At 37.2% G+C, this 16,558-nt stretch overlaps 1 protein-coding gene across 8 annotated transcripts in view; it reads right to left on the bottom strand.

Annotated features, from left to right (window-relative positions):
• TASOR (transcription activation suppressor) overlaps positions 1 to 15,993 on the bottom strand; it is a 50,997-nt gene extending 35,004 nt beyond the window's left edge. For 5 of the 8 annotated variants that reach the window (XM_082637423.1, XM_082637427.1, XM_082637429.1 and 2 more), the window contains exons 1-7: positions 15,427 to 15,992; positions 7,510 to 7,655; positions 5,418 to 5,510; positions 4,617 to 4,689; positions 4,104 to 4,195; positions 3,466 to 3,627; positions 1,689 to 1,813 (exon numbers count right to left, since the gene is read on the bottom strand). In XM_082637423.1, the coding sequence (XP_082493549.1) occupies positions 1,689 to 1,813; positions 3,466 to 3,627; positions 4,104 to 4,195; positions 4,617 to 4,689; positions 5,418 to 5,510; positions 7,510 to 7,655; positions 15,427 to 15,754 (1,019 nt within the window). In that variant the 5' untranslated portion in view covers positions 15,755 to 15,992. Of the gene's footprint in view, positions 1 to 1,688; positions 1,814 to 3,465; positions 3,628 to 4,103; positions 4,196 to 4,616; positions 4,690 to 5,417; positions 5,511 to 7,509; positions 7,656 to 15,426 lie in introns of all 8 variants that reach the window. The other 3 variants (XM_082637425.1, XM_082637424.1, XM_082637426.1) reach the window with 1 other exon arrangement.
• Between the last annotated feature and the right edge of the window lie 565 nt (positions 15,994 to 16,558).

The following is a 16,558-nucleotide window of genomic DNA, read 5'->3' as shown; positions in this document are numbered from 1 at the left end:
TACCGCAAAAAGAAAAAAAAAAAAAATCACTGTTGAAAGGCACTATAGTAAATGTATCACGGAGATCACAAATATAGAGCCACCGAAAAATAAAAAAGAATGAAAGAAAAACACAACTGTCAGGATATTATACAAATCAGTACTTGTGGCTGTGGATGGTTTCCAGGGCTATTCACTGAGTGCTGCATCTCAAACAACTTAAATGAAGACAAGACAATCTGATCTGAAAACTGATTAAAAGGTTGACCTCAAAGGGCTTCCCTGGCGCAGTGGTTTAGAGTCCGCCTGCAGATGCAGGGGACACGGGTTCGTGCCCCAGTCTGGGAAGATCCCACATGCCGTGGAGTGGCTGGGCCCGTGAGCCATGGCCGCTGAGCCTGCGTGTCCGGAGCCTGTGCTCCGCAATGGGAGAGGCCACAACAGTGAGAGGCCCGCGTACCGCAAAAAAAAAAAAAAGGTTGATCTCAAAAATGTTTGTTTCATGAAATGTGGCTTTTTAAAACTGCAGTATTTCTGAATTAATAGATATCATGCATGACTTCAAATCTGGGAACTCAAAGTAAAAATAAGTAGATATTTAACTGTTTCACCTACATCTCTGTAAATTTACTTATTCAATTTTGCCAAAACATTTTCTGGAATCACCCCCATGGTGGGGGGAAAAAAGAAACTGATTTGTACTTGGTCACCTTATATTAGAGCTTGTAAGAAATCATCATTGGTAATTAACTCTGACTGACCATCAGAATCACCTGGAAGCATGTAAAAACTACCACAGCCTAGGCTCCTTCATAACTACTTGATTTAACTGGTTTGAGATGCGGCTGAGGATTTGTAGAAGCTCCCCATTTCCAGGAGAGCTAATACACAAAATTTCACTTTTAAAAACTGCATTTGGGGGAATTCCCTGGCAGTCCAGCGGTTAGGACTCTGTGCTTTCACTGCGGAGGGCCCAGGTTTGATCCCTGGTCTGGGAGCTATGATCCCACGCGTTTCACAGCACAGCCAAAAACAAAAAAACAAAATCAAACAAACAAAACTGCATTTGGGCATTCCCTGGTGGTCCAGTGGTTAGGACTCCAAGCTTCCACTGCAGGGGGCACGGGTTTGATCCCTGTTCAGAGAACTAAGATCCTGAATGCCACGTGACATGGCCAAAAAAAAAAAAACCCAAAAAACCCAACTGCATTTATGCAGCTACACAAACCTTCAATATCAGGAAAAAATGGTTAACCAGTTAGGTTTAAGTAAATTTTAGTTTTTATTTCCACACAGTTAAGTATCTGTCCTTCTAACTAACATCTTAAAAGTCATCATGGGGCTTCCCTGGTGGCGCAGTGGTTGAGAGTCCGCCTGCCGATGCAGGGGACACGGGTTGGTGCCCCGGTCCAGGAGGGTCCCACGTGCCGCGGAGCGGCTGGGCCCGTGAGCCATGGCCGCTGAGCCTGCGCGTCCGGAGCCTGTGCTCCGCAACGGGAGAGGTCACAACAGTGAGAGGCCCACATACCGCAAAAAAAAAAAAAAAAAAAAAAAAAAAAAAAAAGTCATCATGAACATTCATAAATCTAATTAGTTTCAAGAGAAGGAAAAAAAATGGGAAGAAATACAAAGTGTTCCTCCTAACTCAGAAGTGCAGGGTACGTGACATAATACCATTCTGGATGACGTCTAAAATTCATGAGTCTTACCTTGATGAAGGTACGAACTTCGGAGTTTGTATATCATCTTTATAAGTAAAAGACACAACTGCGTATGGATACACGTGTCTCGGTCTTCGCCTTAGCTCATCAAAGCCGTACTCATAAAAATAATACTAAAAATAAGAAAATGCAAAATTAACTTCCTTAAGAAGGCAAGAAGTAGACAGTGAAATCTTACAATTACCTGCCTGGTTTTTGACAAACATAATACCACTTAAGTACCTTTAATGAAAAATATCTTTAAGCACTGCTTGTCAATTTAATTAAAATAATTTGTACTTTATATCCATTTTATGATATAAAATATTCTGCTTCTATATATATACATCAGATGCCAGGATACTAATAGGTATTCCAAAAGTTTACTTCTGAAGAACTGACCAGTGGGAATGTGCAACAAATTTCCTCATGAAAATGAAACAAATGGAGCCTGAGCTCCCAGGTCAGCCCAGAAAAACCAATTTGATACAAAAGTAAAATACTAAGAACACAATCTCAAGCAAACCTAGCATTTTCCTCATTATTTCAAAAGAAAAACACTTTTTTGACTCCAACTGCAGACAAAGCAACAAAGGGGAGGTGGCAGAGATTACAAACATAGGTGACAAAGGCAGCTGAACCTCTTCCTATTTCCCTATCCATCTGCCTCCCCCTTCACCTATTCACAACGTTCATTAGATTATGGTTTTCTGACCTGCAGTCTAGGGATTTTCATTAAAAAGAATGCCCTAGTTTATAAACAAAGCACTGTCCTTCAAAGTCCGTTCTCTTGGGAAACTACTGATTTCAATAATGTTGCTGTTGCTCTAAAAATGCCTGGAATTTTTCTGGAAACATCAAGCCAATTTACAAGTTCTGCTAGAAAAACCAGTAACTATTTTATAGCTATATTTCATATCTACTAATACTACTGTCCAGAAGGTAATCAAATGAGTCAGCCCAGATGACTTTGGTGAATATAATTTTTGCTAAAAGCCCCCAACAATAGGTCTTGCCCACTGAGATTCTTCAAAAAGAGCAAGAATAAACTTTATTTTATGTAAATAAAGTAAAAATCAAAGAAAAGAAAAAGAAAGAACATTTCCAGGGAGATTAGCACCACCACTTTTCACATACAATCCATTCAGATATATACATTTTTTATACATTTGTTAAAAAGAGTAACATTATAGTCAAACAACATATAAAAAAACACAGCGACTGATATTCATCAAATACTACACTTTTAAATATGTGTAGTTTACTATAAATCAATTACATCTGAATAAAACTTAAAGAATGAATTCTAAGTTTGCATTTTAGAAAAATACTAATAAAAATAGAAAATATCTACCAAATCAATAATACAAAGTGATATGAATTAAGGTAATTCAAGGGGCTTTAACTTTACCTTAAAGAATGAGCAATATTTTATTAGACAGGATCTTTCTAGACCAGGAGAAACCAAGGCTTCAAGAGGAAATGAGATCGTTGAGGGCAGGAATTACACAAAAAACAGGCTGAAGGTCACAGTCTACAGACAGGGAAAGCTAGCTAGGCTAAGGAATCTGAATATCACTGTAAGTCTACGGGGGTCCACTGTTATGTTTCTGAGCTATCTTGGAAACACTGAACAAATAGCAGTGAGAGTCACTGGAGTCTAGCAGTGGTAAGTGGAAACCAGAGTCTAGTGTGGTGGCAGGGAGAACTGAAAGGGAGACATTTTAAAGGATTTAGTGACAAACTGATATGAGGTCATAACACTAAAATGCATCCAGGTACTTACCTGAGTAAGTTCATAAGCTCTATAAGCCAAAAGTGATGTAATTCTATTGGCATTCTTCGACACATGACATTCATGCTTTGGTGTTGGGTCCAAAGCACTTTTATTTAATATAGATTCCAAACTTTTTACACCCATGGGGTCATATATACTCTTTATTTTACCCTAAAATACAGAAAACCTTTTAAGTCCACCAAAACCGAATTACTGACTGTATAACATTAATATTATAGAATAACTCTTTGAATATAGATTACCTATAACAACAGTTTTTTCCTTTAATACCTGGTAATAAAGTAATACCCAACACTTTTTACTAATATCGAAGCAGTAAGAAAAAGTTAACCAAAAAAAAAAAAGCTTGTTTGAATTTAATACAAGGAAATAAAAATTTCCTTCACTAGCTTAAATAACATTATCAACATATTTCCCTCTCTTCATTCTTTTCTTTGGAAAGGAAAGCAAACTCTAAAGCTCAGAATGCTCAGATTAAAGATGGCAAACCACTCTCAAAAGTATCTTTATACGCCAAACACAAGCAAGCACTGTTTTTTAATTCAATCAAACCCCTAAAGACAGGGTCGATTAAAATCCAAGTCAAATGCTGTCTTTGATATATGAAATGTAAAAGTTGAAATTACCTTCATTATTTTAAAAATAACAACATCGCCCACTGCCCCAGCTTCCAAAGGATTAGCTTGTAATAAATCAGCATATCTAGAAAGATAGACACCTAGCAAAGAGGAAAAAATTAAAGTTTTATTTTAATATGGACACAAATATAAAAAGTCCAAATATTTAACATAATAAGAGATAAAAGGTATGACACCTTTTAAAAAAATGTAATGATAGCTGATATTTAACCAAAGCAAAAAATAAAACTAGAAAAAACATGAAAAATCAAAATTTTCAAAATCACTAGAACTAGACTAAGACATTAAAAGAAAAAAGATAACCCTTGTTTAATTGGAAGTATGCAAAATCAGAAACAAAGGATAAAACTGGTTTTCACTGCAGAACCTGAAACTAGTCTCTTTTTCTGGGAACATGACAAAGCATACATGAATTTAATTATAAGGACAACAGCGAAATTAGATAATATATTTTTAAAGGGCAACTTAGTAGTAGGTAAATGAAAAAAGAAAAAAGATTACCCATGGAAGGACTGCCAAGAATTGTTATTTTGGACTGGCCCACCTGTAATCCTTTTTCACATATGCCCTGAACCTAAATAAAAAAAACATTTCATCTTACAGTCAATACATTAAAAATGTGAAAAGACAGTTTGTAAACTTGTTTTAAGTAAAATCCAAGTTTCTAAACTATATTTTTTACATTACAGAAATTATACATATACATGCTAGTTTATGACTAAATATCAATGTGAAACTGGCTTACACGTCCAAGGTAACCATAGTTGTAATCTATTTTTGTTTATGCCAGGTCTGACATATACTCAGAATTCATGCCATTCATATATATAAACATCCCCTTTTAGAAAGAATTAGTACTGGCAAACTATTTAAAGAGAAATTAACTCCACCTAGATATCTTCAATCAAAGGAGAAAAAATAGTTCCCAGCACATATAATCAGTAATATAGAAGATAATCTACTTTAATAAAGGAAAAATTATTTACTATCAAGCACATTCCAGGGGGGAAAATTAGGTTTGATCAAAAAAATGAACATATTTGAAAAGCAAATTACAAAATAATGAAATACCTTGCACTAAGCCATTTTTTCCATTTATACATCAAAAAATAGTTTATAAAAATCAAGTGTATAGAATAACTGATTCACTTTGTTATAAAGCGGAAACTAACACACCATTGTAAAGCAATTATACTCCAATAAAGATGTTAAAAAAAATCAAGTGTATTGATTAATTGCAAATTTAGGTAACTTACAATGGAAGCACTTTCAAATTGTTTTTTATAAAATGGGTTCACTTACCTGATACCGATCAACCATCAGAAATGCATAGGATTCTGAAAGTTCTTTATCTAAACGACCATCAAACTTCAGTTCTCTTCGCTTTTCTGTAAACTAAATGAAATTAAATCTATAACAACTCCTTAGTATGTGATTATATTTTTCAAGCTAAGAGTTTCAGGAAGCTTATTTCTAAGAAATTCCAAATCAGCAATTCCCTGGCGGTCCAGTGGTTAGGACTCTGTGCTTCCACTGCTGAGGGCCCAGATTTGATCCCTGCTCAGGGAACTAAGATCCCACAAGCCGCGAGGCATGGCAAAAAAAGAAAAAAAAAAAATCCCTATCTACCACAGTGGAAATTATATTTTCTCTCCCTGTAATTTCTGCACTTCATTTTTTCCCATTATAATTGGCTCTTTATCCTTACAATATAGTCAAATAAGCATCCAGTGCTAAACAATTTTAACTAAATTTCTATTAAAATCTTACCACACTCCAACTCTCCCATAGATTTTTAAGTTCATTTTTTGATTATCTTTGGATCTCTCATTTTACCTGACACGGTGCACTGCATATAGGTGGTTTAATAAATCTCTGTTTAATGACCAACTTCTAGACTATAAACTCAATTAGGACAAGGAAAAATGTTTCATTTCTTTACAATTATATTCTCAGTGCCAAGTACATAAGCCATGCTTCATACCCATTTCCAGGATAAAAGAGTGACTTGATCTAAGTACATCTGAACTGTAAGTCACCCTAAACTGCTGACTTTCACTTTTAGATATAAGCAAATAGATATGGAGCCCATACCTAACAGATTTACATGCCATGTTCAGGCTATTACTGATCTTCAATAATATAATTAATGAATCTTTAAATTTTCATATAAAATTAACAAATAATCCCTATCATATCATGAAACCACATCAAACTACCAAGGTTTTAATTTCCTCTGGGAGCCGGTAACATTCATCCACTTTAGGGATCCTTTCAAAGTTAAATTCTCATAGCACTAGATTAACCAACCTATAAAAGTACAAAATTAATAGTATTTCATGTACATTAGAAAGCAATATACACATCAAATGTTTCTAAACATCTCATTTGTATTACCTCAGGATTATTATGGCTTTTCCTAAATCAAAACTCAAAAAAGATTCTAATTTGTATATGAAACTTAAATTCACTACCTAACAGGCTCAACTATTCCCCTTTGTTCTCACTTTTTCACTAAGAATTTCTACTAATGATATTAAGATAACTCAATTACCAGGCAATAACTGGGGAAAAAATTAAGCATATCCTCAAAAAAAATACATATTTTATTTCATTAACCTTCCAATTTAGACATAATATGCTCTTAGAGATTCCATTTAACTAAAACGCTTGAAAGAGAAAAAAGCCTTGTAATGAATTTACAACTAAGTCATTATACAATAAGCTATCCCTATGCTTAAGATTCATTGTTAGTAAAAGAAGTTACCTTACACAATCACACGTTAATTTAACAGAACAGATAAGTGTAGCGCAATATCAACAGTGTTTAGGGAAAACAACATGTCATTTAAAACTTGTTTTTCCCCTCCATAATTTGGCTTTCCTAAGAACTTTAGCATTTTTAAAGAAAAGGAAGAAAGTAAAACAAATTCCAGGCTATTAACTGGTTCTGAAGAATCTTACAAAAAGCACAATTTAAAACATACCTCCTGGACTTCCCTGGTGGCGCAGTGGTTAAGAATCCCCCTGCCAATGCAGGGGACACGGGTTCAAGCCCTGGTCCGGGAAGATCCCACATGCTGCGGAGCAACTAAGTCCGTGCGCCACAACTAGCGAGCCTGTGCTCTAGAGCCCGTGAGCCACAACTACTGAGCCCACGTGCCACAATTACTGAAGCCCACGAGCCACAACTACTGAGCCCGCATGCTGCAACTACTGAAGTCCGCACACCTAGAGCCCGTGCTCCGAAACAAGAGAAGCTACTGCAATGAGAAGCCCGCATACAGCAACAAAGAGTAGCCCCCGCTCGCCGAAACTAGAGAAAGCCCGCACACAGAAATGAAGACCCAACACAGCCAAAAATAAATAAAAATAAATTAAAAAAAAAACATACCTCCTTTTCCAAAAGCTCATTATGTATCAAGCAAGCACGTCTGTAGTTAAAATTTGTTACTGAAGTTGGTTCAAGGTAAGATGAGTGGAGAATATTTAAAACATCTTCAAATTCCCGAGAGCCTGGAGTTAATGGCTGAAAAAGTGCTAAAATAAAAAACAGTATTAATTTTAAGATTCCATCTTAAATGCAGTTTATATTTTTGTGGCTTTGTTAATATAACTTTTAAATAAAGTTAAAAAAAAGCATCAAGGCTATCTTATTTTGTGATATGCGAAAGATACTTAATTCATTGAAGAAAAAAACTCTTCAGCAGTGAGCATCTGGCATTACACATGCAGAAAAGGAAGTTACAATTTTGCAAAACTTAGGGGATGCTACACTAGGCAACCTAAACTGCTTAAAGACGCTCATAAGAACCTGTGCATAAACTCAACTTGCCTCAACTCCTATTTTATGTTACATTTAGATAGTATATCTAAGACCATTTATTTGAGCAAGTGAAATGCTTATGCCATAAGTAAAAGCATAAAATCATTTAAGACACTTAGCTGTCTATACAATAAAATGATTCTATCTGGTTTTTAATACTAAAGTTAGAATAAATATGCTGCATCCATCAGCTTCTTGTATTATCAATATAAAGTAGGAAGATATTTACTATGAAAACTTGGTGAAATGGAAAGATGTGGAACTTTGGAGACAAACCAGGACACAAATATCAGGTATAGCATTTACTGGCTTTGTGGGAGACACTGGGTAAATCAATTACTTAACAAAACAAGCTCAGTACTTTCTTCAGTAAAAAGGAGAACTCCAGCTATCCTAATAACCACTATATGCCATATGGCACATAAGACAACACATGCAAAAAGGTTCTAAGCACAGCATCTGGTGCAAAGAAAAACAGTAAAAGTTTTTATTCCCCACTCCACCAACTACTGCACACTCCCTTTAATTTTTAAAATACTTAAGTCAAATACACAATTTGTTCTTCAAACAGTAGCCTAATAACCTCAAATTTCCACTTTATGCATGAAATAACTTACAAATTTCAAACATCAAGTCTATATATACTTTCCCCAAACCAAAAGGAACCACTTATTTTTTCACTGTAGATAGAAGTATTCATAGAACTTATGTTATATGCTATTACCTTAATTTCTTTCAACATACTATATATAAAGAGTCAATAAATGTCATTCAAAATACTTTTAGGCCACTACTGAAAGCAGTGTTCTACTTGTACATACTCTCAAAGGTACTAGAGAGCAGCTGTTTCTACGGTATTCCCTATAATGTCAAATGACATATCCATTCATCCACCAAACCATGTATATATTACAAAACTGCCTGTAAAAATGTAGCTTTCAATGAGAGAATGTGTATAGAACAAATGATTCCCACTACTTTGGAACTGCACACTATAAAAGTGGCAGCAAGATAAAATCAACATACTTAAAATAATGCAATAAAGACAGTAGGAGTAAACAGGAAAAAACACACTCAAAAAGAACTAAAGAACTACTAAACACAGAGTGTCCTATAATAAAATTTATAGCAGATGGATATACTCAATAATCTATTGATTGTAAGCTCCATGAGAGGAGGAACTATATCTGCCTTGTTCATTACTCTATCTTTTCTTGGGGCACTGGCCCCAAGTTGAATGACTGAGTGAGTGAAGATGAGAATAAACTTTGTCAAGATTTTTTTATATTGAATACAAATATGTTCTAAACTACCAAAATATGATTGTTGTCATTTTAAATTAGGTCTCACAAATTCAACCATTCAGTGATATATAAAACAAAATGAAAGCTCTAAAAACGGAGACATCCATTCTCTCAATTCAAATGTTTTATAGAATACAGTAGGAGAAAACGTTTTATCTTTGTGTCTGTCCCCAACTAAACTGGAAAAACTTGAGGGAAAACAGCATGTGGAAGAACGTTTTATCTTTGTGTCTGTCCCCAACTAAACTGGAAAAACTTGAGGGAAAACAGCATGTGGAATAGTTTTCATAGGCTTTCACATCCAAAATGAGCCAAGCATGATTCTTAAATTTGGGTTTTATGTATGATTGATTTTTATGTTTCTAAACTAACAAGTGACTTCAGGTATCTAAAGATGTGCCAAAAAGAAGTAGCTTTAAATTTCTATGAAATTTTACAATCTACAAAATGAAATCATTTTCCTTAGCTAAGCTATTCCAACACTACTTCCACTGTCAATCTAACCAAAAGTGAAAGATTCAAGTTAAATCATATAAATTTATATAGAAATTAACTTTCAAATTATTCTCAAAAAAGTACTTAACATTTCTGTTTCATTCCAAAGCAATGTCCTAGTCACCTCAAGTAGTACTCAAGTAGACTGCCAGTGTGAAAAAAATTCTTGTGAATAAAAATACAGAAAAAGGTGCAAGATTTTAGGTCTAACAATACCTGTGTCCTAGTAGGTATATTTCAAATATCTCAGTTGGCTTTACTAGTTAGGCCAAAGTTATAATTTCTAGTTTTTCTTCCCAATTATCAATTTCTATAAGAATAAAATTATGCTGTAACTATTTTTATAGATTTCAAGTCAATGTGCTGGTAATAGTAGTTTAGAAATATAACCAGTTTATGTTCTGAATGTACATTCCCTGGTGTCTATTTTGTCCTTAATAATCCTCTAAAGGACATACGTGATCAACACATCCTGTCACTTCTTTTAAAGAAAACATATATACATCACAGTATTATGGGTCATCATTTGAGGCAATAATAATAAATAAACGTATAACTACCCGTAGGGTACAGAACGTTTTATATATTTATTATCCATTTCACATAAGGAAGTCAGAATCCAATATACTATTCTCTGGATTCTGACAATTTTTGAGTCTAACAATTAGTGGCTCATTATTCCTTTTCAGATACTTAGAGCTTTATATTCATTATCTCATTTAATCATCGAAACCACCCTATGAAGTTCATTATGCCCATTTCACAAATGAAACTGAGCTAACAGTTAACTTGGCCCAAGGTTAATACGTGAATAGGGCAGGTGTGAATTCAAAATCAGGCTCCCTAGCTGCAAATCTTGTTTCCTGAACTATAAGTAAAAGATGTATGTGGGTGTATAAGTGCTGAAACAAATCATTCTAAGAGTTGGAAAAACAGAATTGTTTCATTTTAGACCAAGAAATTATATTAGCTATATGGAAATTAGCAATAAAAGAAAAAGAATTTGATGTCTAGAATGCTCTACCCTCTTATGTCTTCTTTTGAATCTCATTTCTTAGTATTTCTTTCTCATTTACTGCATTTAACAGGGCCAAAAGCCATAACTAACACCCTTTCTTGGTTTATAAAGGATAACAGCAGTCGTAATAATTCTTCCGGATATTAAGAAACATATAATTTTGCTTATTTACAGTGCTTCCATCAAATTCATGTCAGAAAGATAGCTACTGAGTTGATTTCTGATAATTCACAAGGCTTTTCTATTGACAAAACTGATGTGTTTTCATCATTTTTTTTTCTCTTTTGTCCACACTACATGGCATGCAGGATCTTAGTTCCCCAACCAGGGATCAAACCTGCGATCCCTGCAGTGGAAGCATGAAGTCTTAACCATTAGACCATCAGGGGAGTCCCTTTTATAGGTGTGTTTTTATGGGATTCAAGAAAAGATTTAGAAAGGCACTTCGAGATTTATAATTCAAATGAGGAAACTGACTATATCACAGAACCACAACTAGAATTGAGTATATTATTGGTAGCATACAAAACATACTAAGAATTAAATGTTTAAGCAGCTGGAATAGACATAAAATAAAGGTCACCAAATTGTAGCTTTGTTTCTTAGTCAAAGGAGCATTTTTCCTCAACTACTTTTACCAACTCATTTAGTGTCAATGCCACTCTTTGTGTTTGTATTGTTTATGTGTATATGTATATGTAAAAAAAAAAATCATAAGTGTAAAAACAAGCTAAACTTTTAAAAAAAGATGGACCAGCGTTATAAAAATATACCAAGGGAAATTCCAATATATACATTCCAATTTAAAGTAATTCATGGAAGAAAAGGAAATAGCAAAGAGTAGGCTGCGGATCTCATTGGTCTGCAATTCTCTCTGAATCCATCTCTCTGATGTCTATGGATATTAATGACTAAAATACAATGAATATCTATTTGTTCCTCATGATAATTTAGACATTTTAAAAATCATTTTTCTTCAGTCTAATAAAATTACTACAGACATAATACTGTAGGAATGGGTGATTCATCTCTACTCATGATTGAACATAGTGCAGAATCAGTAATAAACATTCTAGCAGCGATCTAGAGAGATAATATGAAACTTGACTTTTTTTGGACTGGGGAATACGTCAAAGAAAGTTTTACCTCCATTACTTAGAATTTATATGTGCCTATCAAACGTTTTATGTGGATGACTGGATTCTGCCTGTACATTCCTGCTCAGATTTACTTTTATGTAGGGAAAACTGTGGTATTTAGATCCAAGCCATTCATATACAACTACTAAAACACCATGCAGATTTCCTTAAGAAAGAGACTCAACCCCAGTCTTCAAAAAGACAACTCCAAATTTTGTGGGAAAAGATGGGGATTTGGGAGGAGAATTGGCCTTTAATTTTCCTGAACTAGACCAGTATGGATGCAGGTGCGTAAGAGCATTTAGTTTGTGATGCACCTGCATGAGACGCAGATGCACAAGAGCAATTAATCTTGTGCCCTACATAAAGCATTAACCAGTAAACAGTTTCCAGAAAGTGAATCATTACTACTTCATTTCCCAAGACCTTTGGAGGGAAAAATTATATCAAATACAATTACTGATTTTAATTTACTTTTGATGACTTACACTATCAGATTTTAGAGTAAAAGAAGGCAATAGTGAAACATCTACTGACGAAGTGCAATTCCATAATTTGGTTAAATGTAACAGTGACTCCTTACAGTACAGAAAGTACCCCAGCCAATAAGTAAACAGAACAGCACATATATCACAAAGAGTAAAATCTTACTCTTCCAGTCAACAGATCACTTAATCTGTGAGTACTGATTAAATGTGTTAATTTTCTAATGAACATAATTTCTGAATCTCAAAATTCCCCAGAGATAAGACATACTAAACATCACTAAATTTAATAGCTGTTAAAAGAAATTTTTTTTAAGTGAACTAAAACTTTTCTACAATAAAAAAGAAATAAGAAGTACTCTACACCTAAATTCAAATTCCAACTCCACCATTTACTAGCTGTGTAACCTTGGGCAAGTTGTTTTCCTCAGTAGTTCATTTTCCTCATCTGTAAAATGGGAATAGTACCTACCACATAGGATTACTGAGATTTAGTTAGTACATATAAACTGCTTAGAACAATGCCTATAACTTATTAAGCACTATAAAGTGTTTGCCAATATTATTACTTAATTAGAATGGCAGTATTTTGGATGTTATGCTACTGTGAAGACCAATAAAAGAACTGAATCAAGTTATACTCACAAAGGTTTAAGCTACCAAAAACATGAGTCGTAATCTTAAATTTCACAAGAAAAGCAGTCACAAGCAAAGGTCTGCCATATTAAAATACGAATGCAAGAGAACCTTTGATACTGAAAAGTTCAAGCAAAAGTATCTACTGAAAATGATCTAATATTCATGATAAAAGACTCAAATGACCACACCAGTAATACCTAGCCAAATCCTACACATAAAGTGATACCTTTCAAGTCTTCCAAGAGGACATTATCTTGGGATCAAGTGTGAAACTAGCGGTACCTGCCGCACTGTTTCTGATAAAGCATTTTTTTAATGAAATGTTATATTTTTCTATTAAATTCTATCACCAAGTATTAACTCCTTTCAGGTTGGACAGGATGAAGTCCATGATGGTAAAAAGCTGCTTATTTAAGTTTTAAAAGTGCTATTTAGATCGCTATTGCAGTATTTAAACAGCTGCTGCTCAGTGTACAAATATTTAGACAAGTTAAAAATTACTCACTTTCACTAAACATGAAAAAAGACCACTGTGTTATATTTTCCTTACCGAAACCTAAGAAGAGAAAGGTAACAAATTTCCCCCAAAAAAGCATCAGACTCAGGGGAGAAAACAAAGACAACTAGGTTTTATATTTCCTAATTCCTCAATTATTATCTACTTTTAATGTGTTCAAATGAAGTCTATTTTACAGCAACCTCTGGATTTATCTAATTAAAAAAAAAAACACACACATGCAAACAGCGCCTTTCAACATTTCCTAGTGCCCTCCCACATTTCAACCCAAATGGGTTTTATGCCAATTTCCTGGTCCTATCAAAAATTAAAAGGAGGTACATCATGCTTTGTTTTGCTTAAAACCCTAAAAAAACGGACTTCAAAATTCTATCAAGCTAAAAAAAATTTTAAAAAGAAAAAAATTCAACCTCCTACTTCGATCCTACAACCAGAGCCCATCTGAATCTACTTCCAACCTATTCTCTACCAATTGATAACTTAGGATGAAATCTAATTTTCCTCATACAGACTATACATCTTAACTAAACCAAAAGGATTGATAACCTTGGGCTTTACAAGAATTCTCTTGAACCCTAAAATGTATTACATTAACTCACTTAAAAGATACTTCTAGAAACATTCTGCATGCTAGTGGACAAAAGGTAATTTCATCTTTCTCAACATGGTTTCTCACAACAAGGATTTCCCTGGCTTTATCATCCAAACAGAAATTAACAATTTGACTTTATTTGTATCTTACTGACAGAAGGCTAACAATTTCAGGTGTGCAAATGTAGCTGGTTATGCACATGGCAAGAGGAAGCACATGCTTCATTCAAGAGTCTCTTTACCAAGATTCAAGTTACAAATAAAAAACGTTTTCCACAAATAAGAAAATTCCTATTACTTTCCAAAGTAAATCTGAAAAACGGAACCACACACTAAAACAAAAAGAGGCTTTAAATTGACTAAATCCAGAGTATCCCAAATAACTGGATAGTCAAAAATTGTTTTCTAAGAATTGAAAACGATAATTTCCTCCATTAGAAAGGTGTCACAATATGGCATTAAGTTTTAAAAAGGTAACGTACTTCATTTAACTGTTCCCATATTGGTTCCAAAAACCAGACTGGACTTTAAAATTTTTTTCTGAAGTTCTCTCATCTGCAAGATCAAGTTGGTGACTCTTGGGCATAAGCTGACCTCTATTTTTTTCCATAGGGAAATTACTGCACCAAGAACCTACCTTCCCAAGCTTTTCAAATACAAGAAAAAAACATACTGAAGTTGGATTTAGAGAGAGCCCTATCTAGCGCTTCAAAAACAAGAAAAAAAATCTACATGGAAATGAAGTGTGATGGAAAACAGCAGTGTGCATGAATCACATCTAACGGAGATGTCTAAACAAGGGAAGACGCTGACATCGAGCAAATTTCAAGTAGACGCATAGAGCTGAAGAATTTCCACAGGGAGAAGCACTTGTGGTCCTCTCAACGCAATGGCCTTGGAGAAAGCCCCAGAATCCACGGCCACGGGTTATTTCCACAGTGAGACTTCTCAGAAGCATCCTTAGGAGGACACATCAGCTTCTCTGCCTTCAGGGGCTGGGAGGGAGGGGCGCCGAGCACCATCTTTCCTCTCTGGGAGCTGCAGCCTTACGGACAAGCTTCAAACCTGAGCTACTTCCAACTTCCACGGGGAGAGGGGGAGCAGGGAGCGTGGTTCCACCGCTTTCCTCTCGCACCAAGCGCAGCAGCTGGGCGGCCGTGGCAATGCGGGGAGAGGCGGCTGGCGCTGCATGCGTGTTTACGTGTCTCGGATGGGTGTGGGAAGGAGACAGAGAGGTTCTAATGAAAAGATGGAGGGGAGAGAGAAAGAGGGGTTGGGGAAAAAGGGGAAGCACCACCTTTCTTTTCTCTGCTCTTCCTGGGGATCTGAAAACTCCTCCTAACGGGTCTTTCGGGCTCTTCGGGGCCTTTGGGCAGAGCGGCCGCGCCCGCCTCACAGGAGTCCTGAGGCTGTTCGTGGCAGAGGCTCGGGGCGGCCTCGGCAGCCGCGGTCTCCTCAGGCCCGGCGCCGCCGCTGGGCTCCGCGACGCTGAGGCCGCCGCCATTTTGTGGGGAGGACTCAAGCTCCGGAAGCGCCTGCTTCATCTCGTCGTCTCCGCCGCCGCCGCCACTTTCCCAGCTCGCGTCCGTCGGCGGAGAGGCCTCCGCCTCCGCAGCAGTCGCCATCGCGCCGGCGTGAGGAGCGCCGGGAAGCTTCTGCCTACAAGGTCGACGGGGGTGGGGGGAAGGGGTGGCGGGCCAGCTTCGCCGCCGAGCTGCTCTCAGCCCACCCACCCCCTTCCCCCCCGTGGCCGCTGGCCGTTATCCCGGCCCAGCAGCCTCTCGGGGGCCCCAAAGCGCGCGCCACAACCGTGCGGCCCAGGCCCAACAGCCGCTCCTCGCTCGGGCAGTTCTTCTGCCGGCCCCCACCACTCAACGTGCTGGCGTCGGGGCCGGGAGGGGGTGGGGCCATCTCTGAGCGCTCCACCAATGGGGGCGCGGCGCCCGCCTCCGCGGGTGCGGACAGACAGCGTCGGGGGGTGGAGCCTCGGGGCGCCGGAGCCCGCCAAAAGGGGCGACCGCAACGCTCGGAGAGTACCTCGACGCCGCGGCCGGCTGCGGGGTGGATGGGCCTCAGGACGAGCTGCGAGTTCCCGGAGCACGCTCGGCCAGTGTTGCAGGCGGGGGAGGCGCGCTGCGCCAGGTCCCGGGAATGCAGGCGTCGCCTCTTTCCGGGCAAGATTACCCGGCTTCTCCGCGTACGATTCACATCGGCCAGGACAGGACAGAGGCAGTGGTTGTGGGACGATCTCGACTTTGTGAAACATTTACGTGCATATAAAGGCCTGGAGTGGCGATAAGACAGTGGACTGCAGCGATAAGAGCATGAAAGCCTTGGGGGCCCGCTTCAGCGACCTGCAGTTCCCACCGGATCTTGCATCTTTATAATAGATTACTCCCACCCGCCCCCCTCTTTTATCTAGAAGGGTT

This window comes from Mesoplodon mirus (assembly GCF_964341445.2).
Source record: "Mesoplodon mirus genome assembly, chromosome: 12".
Taxonomy (NCBI): domain Eukaryota; kingdom Metazoa; phylum Chordata; class Mammalia; order Artiodactyla; family Ziphiidae; genus Mesoplodon; species Mesoplodon mirus.
The sequence above is the reverse complement of the archived record's forward strand: the minus strand, read 5'-3'. Positions and strand labels throughout refer to the sequence as shown.